The sequence below is a fragment of the Dipodomys spectabilis genome, unplaced genomic scaffold (genome assembly GCF_019054845.1).
Source record: "Dipodomys spectabilis isolate Male_0828 unplaced genomic scaffold, ASM1905484v1 ptg000001l, whole genome shotgun sequence".
NCBI classification, from domain to species: Eukaryota; Metazoa; Chordata; class Mammalia; order Rodentia; family Heteromyidae; genus Dipodomys; species Dipodomys spectabilis.
Window position 1 is genome coordinate 18,489,254 of NW_024870678.1, and position 10,731 is coordinate 18,499,984.

Here is a 10,731-nt window from a genome sequence, read left to right on the forward strand (position 1 = left end):
TGTCTGTCTGCCCCCCTCCCACTCTCTCTCTGAAACAGTCTTATTCTGTAGCTCAAGCTGGCCTCAATCATCCTGCCTCTGCCTTCTGAGTGCTGGAATTAAAAGTACATTCCACCATGCTCACCTTCTGTTAGTTTCTCATTTTGGATAATGGCAAAGCAACCATCTTGTTACACAAGTCAGAAATAAACAGGAAAAAATTGCTATCTAACCAATCACCTCTTCCTTCTATTAGCAGAACCATCAAGTTGTGTTGATTTTGTATTTAAATTCATTATTACCATCTTAGTTCATACCTTCATTGTCTCTTGCTTAGACTTTTCACCTAGTGTTTTGGTGTTTCTTTGTGCTCCCCTCATTTATTCCAATCAATTCTCTAGCCACCCAGAAAATGATTTTTAAAAGCTATACATATTCAAATCATCCCATTTACTGATTTTTTTCATTATCTTCTATAGCTTATAGCCTGATGCTCAACTGTCATTGCATATTAGAATTGTGGAAATAAAATAAGTGAATATCCTGGCCCCAATTCTATTTTTTGTTGGTTTAGTGCCTAGCCACCAAAACATAAATCCCCAAACAACGCTTGGATTTAAAAATGCAGAATCTCAGGTCACACACCTGACCTTTTAAAGCAGGATTTGTATTTCAAATTTCCTCTGTGCTCCACAGATGGACTCTACTGGAGAAAAGATCGATTCTTCCTCAGGGAGTCAGTAGTCCTGACTTCATCTGAGTCTCTGTTCTGGTGTCATCTAATTAAAGTTGAAGGCCTTCTCCAAAACCTTCTCTGAACTAGAACCTGTTCACTGTACACACACACACACACACACACACACACACACACACACACACACACACACACACACACACACACACACCCTGCTTACTCTCTATCTCCTCTCCCCCTACTTTATATTCTTGTTCTTGATAGCATTTCAACAACTACATAATGTAATATATATTTGTTACTTTTCTTCTTCTTTAGCATGCAAATTCTGTGTGGTGGGAGGCTCGATCTGCTCTGTTAGTTGCTGTAGCCCTAGGCCTACAGCAATGCCTCGTACATAAAGCATTCAATAAATATTTATCCATTGAACAAATGAATGTCTGAATCCTGACTTAGATCAGAAATCTTTAAAACAGTATTTTCTAAGGCATTTTCTGTGATGTTAATAGATGCAACCCAGAGAAAGGAAGGGTTAAATAGCTAAACAGCTTTCTTACTCTAGGATTCCTTGTAGCCTTTACTACATTTCTGTACATTTGAAATGTTTAATAATGAAGCAGAGTTAGTATGCAATGCATCCCAAACACAGACCTGTAGGTATGAGGTCATCTATGAGCACATCTGGTAGGAAATGGTTGGTCTTACACTTCCTTCAGAGGTCCACTTAACTGAGATTCAGTGTCCAAATGTGGCAAAACACCCACTGTGTGCTCTCTCATGCCCCTCTGTTGTGACCAGGTTTCGTTATAAGGTTCTTAAAAGCCCCACTCCTCCTCTCATTGCACAGCGTTCACAGAACTTTTTTTTTTTTAAAAAATTGTTGTTTTCTATCACAACTATCAACAGATGTCCCAGGCCTTCTGGAAAGACTGAAGCTGTCCTCCTCTGGCCTAGAGCCTGAATCTGGGGAAGGCTTCCAGACCTTGCTGGCTGCCCATTCTTCCTGGCACAAATCCTGCTCTTCTACTCTGGGACCACTTGTTAGAATTGAGAACAAAATTGTTTTGAGTTTTATTGGACCCTGTGTTTGATACTTGGCCAGCGAACAAAGATAATAGCTATAATTTACGAACTCCTCCTATGTGTTAGGCCTTCAAGACTTCTCATTATTCTGTTCATTTTACAGGTGGGAAATGAGGGTCATGGGGATTAGAGAACTTGCCTATTCAGCTGGCACGCAGCAGAGCTAGGATTCATAAGTGTTACCAGCTTATCTTGTCCCATCACACTAACCTGACTGTTCTTGAACTACACTTCCCCTCACTCCTGCCCTTTTTAGCACATCTGTGTCGTAGGACTATGAGTGAACCACCATCTATGTTGATGGATCTCAAAATGCCACATCTCAATCTGATGTCATTCTACAAGGCTCTTTTGATCTCTATTATGGTGGTGCGGATTTGATTCAGTTAAGATGAGACTAAAGAAAAGGCATAATGTTCCTTTCATGTAGAGAACATTAGTTGATCATGCCAGGCACTGCAAAACTCTTGTCCCTGACAGTCTCAATTCCCACAGCTCTGGGACATTAGAGGACATAGATATGTATGAATTGGGGAATCTAATCCCAGGGTTGGGATGTGGCATAAATAATAGAGTGTTTTACTTAGTCCTGGGTTTGACTACTAGCACTGCACAAAAAAAGAAAACAATTGCTGAGAAGATTAATCACAAATCTGATTGGATCTCATATAAAGATACCTGTGACTAGGCTTGCACATGTGACTGAACATTCCTTTATTTCATACTAGAGTAGGATGCATTAGGGTAGGATGTGTTTCCCTTTGTCTGAGCTGCTTATGTGGAAGTGACTGGAACTAATGTATCAAAAGTGTTGGACCCTATTGATACTACTTTACTTACTGAACCAAGGCAGAAAGCTAAACTTATTCTATAGCACTAATGCTAAACTTATTTATAGCAATAATCAGACCAAATGGGAGAAATCATCTTTAAAATGATCTTTAAATATGCATAGACCATGATTGATTTATAATTATCCCCCAAAGCAAAATTTAAACATCTGTACACATAGAGTTCAAGTGAAGTGTCTCTAAAGCTACCTTCACCTGTTTATCTGATTTCATGCCTTATTAAGTACTAAAAGAGAAGAAAGGAATAGTTACTAAGAAGATTAACCATAAGAAAATACTGCTCTAGCAAAGAAGTATTTCTAAAGCATCATCAATACAGGATGCTGATGGGACCAAATGATCCAGAAAGCTTTTAAAGCCACTCAGTAAAGAGCAATCTCGTATTACTGAAGAAAACTGCATCATGCTGGAGCACCCTAGAGTTCCCTGAGGACCTCCAATTCCTCTCCTGGGAGACGCGCACACATGTGTGCGCACACACACACACACACACACACACACACACACACACACACACACGTCACTTTCATTACTACCAAAGACTTTTTGAAAGCCAAAGTCAGGTGAGTTTCTAGTCTGTAGACACTTTTTTTTTTGTTTGCAAATCATCTGGATGGAAGGTATGTACTTCTTCTAGGGAATTAGAGTACAAGAAAAAAAATCACAAGAACAATGTTTGTATGGTGTGTTGTGGTGGCAGCTGCCAGGTGTTTGGCTGTGTTCTCCCATTTGGACCTTGGACATTTCCCATCAAGGTGGATGGTTTCATCCCAGGTGGGCACAGAATGTACTCGCTGAGCAAATGAGGATCCAGGAACTGAATTCCAAACCCAACAATTCCATCTCCTCTTCCTACCTCTTCAAAGCAGTGGCTTCATGAAAGCCCTTGTAAGCCTCTATAAGTCTCTGAATGGTTTATAAACCTCTGAACTTTAGCCTAGCATTTAGTAGGCAGTGTCTTGCAAGGTCTAAAAAGAAATTGGAGATATTCACACACTTGTCCTCTTCCATGAAAGTACATTCCATCTTTGACTCACAAACCCACACTTCATTGTTAAATATCTGCTTGAGCCTCTAGGGGTTGAATTAGATGCTAGGCTTATAGCTGTGAACAGGCATGGTCCTCATCTTCATCATGCTTCTTTACTCAATGTCATTAGGCACTTTCTGAAAACACATGGAAAAGGATTCTCTATAGAAAAGGAGGCTCCTTATTTGGCTTGGATGCCACTGGAGACTACTCAAAGAGGGATATTGGGCACCATTTTAAAGGATGAACAGGTCTTAGGTATGTAAGAGAGGAAACACAGCCCAACATAAAACATGCAAGAGGCCCTTAATACACAACTATCAAACACAGTGTCCTGAGCAGAGGGGCAGAAGGAAAAGATCCAGGGTGATAGCAAGACATTTAGAACACATGGTTGTACGTCAGAGCCATTGTTTGAGACATGACATGGAGGGAAAAGGGTAGAGGATAGATGCTGTTTTCCCATTCTACAGCCCTTGGCAAAGGTCAGGGCTAGAGGGCTAATATTTAAAATAGGTCTCTCTGACCTTACCCATCCCTTATTGCATATCCAGTTTCTCAGTAGGAGACACCAGACCTATGTGAGACCTGTTTGTTTTCCTTTGCCAGACACTTCAGTACAGGAAGACTGAAAGTCTGGGTCAGTTGGCAGAGAGGACCTAAGCTATTTTCAGAAAAAGATTTCTCTTTGCAGCTGGTGTGTGGCAAGGCGTTTGTGTACCAGTCTGACGAGAACATAGCAGCCATGATTAGTCGTATAAATCCATACCAAAGCAAGAAGCAAAGGAAGGAAGCCAAATGGAAAATGAATAGCCCCAAACATTCTATATTATTATGCATAAAAGAAGGGAGACCTTAACCAACTACCTTCTAGCACTTGGCTGTTGGACTCTGTGAAATGCTATCCTTACAGTAAACTTTTGCCATTTCAAGGGGTTTTTGTTTTTTACATGCAAATGATTGGCTATGAAAGTAGGAATAAAAAATGTTTAGATGTAACTCTGAGGGTCTTGTGTGGAGACAGGGGCATTAGGTGGTGTCAATACACATATGGAGCAATCAGTCTTGGCTTCCACACCTTCCTATTTTCTCTATTTTTAAGCTTGTCTCCCATTTTACCCCTTCTTTTTGCCAGATGCCGTGAAGAATGAAATATATCATGAAGCACAGGCAATTCCCTTAAATAGAATCCATGAAAAGATGGAAGTGCAATTCTGTGTCATCACTATACCTGAAACACAGTTATGAAGATCTGATAGATACATGGGAAAAAGAAAAGGCCTATGCACTTAGAAGGTATCAACCATCTTTCAATGTTGCAGGTAGGGAGTTAAAAGAGGACATCCTAATGAAAGCAGGGACATTATGGAAAACAAGGCTGGAAAAACACCTGTGACGAGTGCCTTCCAGGTGCTTCCATTCTGTCTGGCACTTCAGTGCTAACAAGAGTAGCATGAGAAAGGATTATTATCTCCCTCTTGAGACAGTGGTGCTAATCGTACTTCTCCCTAATCACACTACTGTGACAGAAGGGACTGCTGCATTCAGCAGCTTCCTGTTGGAGGGAGTAGCTGAGAACTCATGGTTTTACTTCTTGGAGCCCCTTCAATGGAAAAGTTCTAGCAATCAATCAACAATCACCTGTGGACAGAAAGAAGGGAATGAAGCCACCTTAAAAATGAATTTGTGTTTTCTGAAACACCATTCAATCTAGGAAGGACAATAAAGCTGATTTCTTGCCTAAGATTACTCCCTCCACTTTTTTTTGCTCACTATCCCAAACAGAAGTTACAACATGAAGGAATCAGGGTCCTAACACTGGGATATACTGCTCACAAAAGGGATTCCTAAATCTCCGATATACTTACTTACCAAGAAAAAAAAGACAGGGGAAAATGCCTTCTTTGCAGGACTTCCATAAGGACTAAATAGGATGATAAGGTAAAGGATTAATACAAATGATAAATGACCAATCACTGTTTGCTTGGTCATTGTAGATTATTTCTGCTGTGCATGTGGACAGTCTCACCTCTGCATGACAGTAAACTGATGAAATGCATTTGCTGTGAAATGATGCTATGATAGGTACTGTGAGTTTCAAAAGGACAGACCGCCCAGACCTTGTGGCCACATAAGCTTTCAGGAGCTGCCAACCAAGGCTTCTCTTACCTGTAGTCCCTCTCCAATTTTGAATTAGTACCACATTCCTATGTGGAGTTCTCTAAGTACACAGTTTTGTTTTGCTCCAATGAAATCCAGACATGGAAGCATTACACTATGTAAAACCCAGTGTAGAAGCACAATCAGAAGAGCACCTCTGCCTGGTGCGGTCAAGTTAAAGCAATAACATCAAAACTCAAAAAACAAAAACAAAAACAAAAAAACCCCACAAAAACCCCTGTGACTCGACAGAGGCATAATCTGTACAGCATTGCTCACATAATAAATTTCATCCTTTTCAGGCTAATATGAATTGTCCTGGAAAGTTTAAGATGCTAAACTACTTTTTTATTTCCTTAAGAATATATATATATATATATATATATATATATATATATATATATGTGTATGTATGTATGTATGTATGTATGTATGTATGTATATATAGTGTCATTTTAAAACTGTACTTGATCAGTACAAAGAACAGAAAATTTGATCCTTAAATCTTACAAATATCATTACCACTTGATATAAAAATATATTCTTTTATAGAAAACAAAAAGTTTCCAATGAGAAATGTACTAAAAGCATGAAAAATAAAAAGAAAGAAAGATTATGATTTGTCTTTAAAATACTTTAAAATTGGTACCTCACCTCTGTTTTAATACTCTTTGGTCAATTAGTCCATTATCAAGGCTTTTGGCTGGGTAGGGAAATGGTACCATCTCCCTATGGCTGGCAGGACTGTAAGATTGTTCATTCCTGGAACCAAAAGAAAAGTTGGGTCAGAAGTCATTCAATAGGAGCTATCACTGTTATCTCACAATGCCACTGCTGGTACACATAGTCAATAACGTGATCATCATCTATGTCCAAATTCACGTGACATGACTCAGAACTGAGAGGAAGCCCCTCTGGAATCTCTCAGTGGTTCCTACTTTCTAGGAAGGAGATGGCTGCAACTTACCATGCTGTTTTCACCAGGCTGGAGTATTTTTAAATAGTATTAAGGAACTCCTTACATTTATAAAATGACAATGATTCTCTTAATGAACATTACAAAATAAAATGGTTAATGGTGTTAGACCCCTCTTCAACTCATTGCTGTTTTGAGGCATCATTTATTGTCTATAAAAATCTTTCATCTTATAACTACACTCCTTTTATTTTCCCAGGGGTGCAACTGAAGCTCAGAAGGGAATGTCAGTTTTTACTAACTTGGTGATAATTCCAGAATTCTTACTCATTATTTTTTTCAATTTCTAGTCCAGTGATATTCTACCAGATTTGTGATTTTTTGAGTCACAAGGTAACTGCAAATGCTTTCATCAATTTCATATTCCTATCATTTGCCTCATTGTGAATAGATTGTCAAATATCTGTTCAGACATGGGCCACAAATCTTTTATAAGTTAACATACCGAGAAAGTATTGTCCTGTCATTTGCCAAGTTCTGAATGGATTGTCAAATATTGTGTCCAGATATGAATCACAAATCCTTTACAAATTAACATACCAGGAAGCTACCAGCCCTTGGATGGAATTTTTCTTAAGTGTAGAACTTTCTGTTATCTCTGATCAAGATTGTCATTCAGAAGAGCCAAAAAAAGAATCATTTATTTGACCCACTTTATTTTACAGTCAAAGGAGCTAAAACTTTGAAAAAGCTGAAACAAATGGCTAAGGTTAGATGAGTAGAAGACGTAGGACAGGTTTGAAATCAGGTGTTTTGATACTTAGTTTTAGAGATCATTCTTATACCTAGTTTCCTGCTTCCGAGAAGCATTTTCTACAAAGGTTTAACCAAATAGTATATTTCTATACCTCCTTACTTTAATTTGCACTTGACAATAATGGCAATAGATTTGTCAATAAGCAAATATAGCTAACAAGCAGTATCCTCTCACATACAATTGTGAATTTTTGTGTGCCAGAATAATTTAACCTAAATATAAGAAAACACAGTTGTCTTACAGTGGGTCACCTGCTTACTGAGTAAAGTAGCAAGCCTTCACTCATAAGCTCTGTACAAGCAGCGATTCTGCCTTGCCTACAACTGAAACTAGTAGACCATAGTAACAAAACTTCCTAATTAACAAGGACTGTTTAGGACTGGTATCAAGAGGAGAGATTTGCTGAAAGATTATGCTACTCCCTGACGTTGGTGTGAATTAACAAGGTGCTAGGTACTATATTACTTATACAATGTACAGAAGAAGAAACAGAAATGCCATCATTCAATTTAATCAGTCCAAGGCAGTGGTAGAACCAGGAATGAAGCCCAGATTTCCTGGCAGCTGAGTCAGTTCTTGTTTACTAGAGAACATCATAAAGTGATTTGTCGTGGCCACAGGCCTCCTGTTTCCTTCTGAACTGTGCCCAAGGCAATATCAAGATTCCAGTCAGCTAAGAGGGACTTCCAGCTTAAAAGTTCTCATCATCCAAAATGTCCACAAAATACTCTGCACTGTCTTTGAAGTTTGTAGCCTCCCTTTTGCTAAAAAGGAGTAAATGTTTGTTGTGGGAACTTCACCATGAGTCACAAGTTCAAGACTATGCCAGAACAGTGTTCAGGATACATTTTCAAATATGTCACTTGGGAAATTTTTCAGTCTAACTATAAACCAGCCCTTCAAGGATACATGTCCTGAATATTTAATTCTAGGAATCAAATTACTTTAGGCAAATCGAACATTACATTCCTTATCAGAGAGAAATACACATACGATTCCAGCTCTAATTTCAAAATAGTATAAAGTAGAAGGAATACTATAAAACATCACTCTTATTTTTCATTAAAGAATAATTTATCTGCAACAAATATTGCATCTTAAGTCTTTTAAATATGGAAACAGCAAATCAGAATATTTGAAAGGATTCCTGGGCATAGATTTGTAAAATGAAATTTTTACAAATACATTCTACTATCATTCTTTTGCATTACTTAGTAATGTAAAAAAATAAAAATAAAAAGACTGAAGAAAAAAATCCACTCTAAACTCTCAGAGCATTCATCTCATACCAAAAATTTTCTGCATATTTCTTTGAGGGCACATTCTTTTTTTTTTAAAGGATGACTCGTAAAGAATTAAAAACTTCATGGTGGCAAAGGTGATTAGTAAATTATATTGTGAGGACTTGGAGCGGGAAGGAGAAATGAGTTACTATAGACTTCTAAACAAATAAATACACAAATATATAAATAAGTAGGTCATTTTGGACACAGCAAAAGGAGCAGCAGACACAGATGCCTTTGCAAATACTATCTTAAAAACAAAACCTGAACTACAGAAGTTCCTTCCCATACCTTACATCTTCCCTGCTTGATCCCTAGCATTTTGTGTGGGAACTCAAAGTTCCTTACAGAAGGACTTCCCTGATCATTGGAGTCAATGTTTAAAGATTCTTTACAGGTTACCTTTTATTCAAAATACTAGAAAGGCTGGACACAAAGTCTTGTGGTAAAGCCTCAGCGTACAAAGATCTTTGAACTCCAAATGTGACGTTCTAACCTCTCTGGAGGCTACACAGTATCAAAACAAGCAGCCATTTAGGAGCATACTTACTTTGGGGCTGCATCAGAAGAGGTTACCAAGTCTGACTCTCCCAGGCTTCCAGAAGACTCTAGGTTTTTACTGCTCTGCTTGTACTTTTTGATTAAATCCATCAGAACAGCTTGGTGTCCGATTTTCTTCACCAGTTGTTGAACCATCCTATCATTAAGTGCTAGAAGAGCAGCTCCACTTACTTCTTCCTCTGGGAAAAAGAAAAATGATTCGGTCTATAGGAATTCCCAGTAAAAATACAGGCATTGCAAAAGAATTTCTGGGGCTCAAAGGGCCATCTAAACTTGTCTTCTGCTGTAAGAAACTCATCTCTATTTTTGACAAAGATAGAACTCTGATACTGCAAATTCCAAATTAACTTCTGCTTCTAACAAAATACTAGAACAAGGAGGCGGAGGCACAATCAAAACTTTATTTGCCTATTAATACCCACCCCCATTCCTATTAAATCAGGTATTATCTTTATGAGGCCAAAGGAAAAAAAAAGAAAATCTTGGGAAATTATTCTTATCTCCCAGCCAATATCTAATGCTTGTAAATCAAACATTGCTCAAAATATATACTAGATTATATGTGACAAAAGATACAGAAAGTTGGTGTAAGACAATGTGCCAACAAAAAATGGTATACAGTATAAATATATCCATATATATGGAAAAAAGCAACATAAAATTGATATGTATTTTGAGTTAACTCTTAGACTGAGTTCTTGAAATATGCAATAGAAACTGTCAGTCAATAGAGAAGTGAAAATATCTCTGCTCCAATAACCCTATGTCCCCACTCACATATGCAGACATTAGACAACAAAATTAATTTTCACAGCAGAAGACACTCATAATATCTGGGATGGTCAGACAAATTTTTTTTAAAAAGTAAAAACAACTCACCTTGAAACCTAGGAATTAGCTCTCTTAAGTTTTTCTCCTCTAACCAACTGCAGACCTGCTCAACTGACCAAGTTTCCATTACTGTGGCAAAGCTTGTAAATAATACACCTGTAGAATTAACAGACAAGAATCACTAATGTTTTTTTAAATTATTCTTCTTTGATTAAAGAAATCTTTCCTCTGCTAAACTCCTTTAGACTGTCAAAACTTAGCTTCCTAAAAGTTAATATTTTTACCATACACATTGAAAAGTTCTAATAAAATAGTCATTTTTTTAAAAAAAGATAATTTTAACTACTGTCTAGTCTCATTTCTTAAATCTCTTCACCTTCTCCTACTTTTTTCCCACAGGCATCCCTGGGCTTTACTAACAGAGAGACAGAGCATACAATGGTACCCAATCCTGTACCATTAACACCCAGGTTTCTTCACAAAGAAAAGAAAGGTGTGAAATCATCAGGAAGTGGTTGACATTTAC

At 37.8% G+C, this 10,731-nt stretch overlaps 1 protein-coding gene across 1 annotated transcript in view; it reads right to left on the reverse strand.

The window, feature by feature from the left end:
- Window positions 1–10,332, reverse strand: part of Samd3 (sterile alpha motif domain containing 3) — a 51,637-nt gene extending 41,305 nt beyond the window's left edge. Inside the window, exons 1-3 of the mRNA XM_042666835.1 lie at window positions 10,254–10,332; window positions 9,361–9,553; window positions 6,452–6,562 (exon numbers count right to left, since the gene is read on the reverse strand). Of these exons, the coding sequence (XP_042522769.1) occupies window positions 6,452–6,562; window positions 9,361–9,553; window positions 10,254–10,332 (383 nt within the window). The remainder of the gene's footprint in view (window positions 1–6,451; window positions 6,563–9,360; window positions 9,554–10,253) is intronic.
- Between the last annotated feature and the right edge of the window lie 399 nt (window positions 10,333–10,731).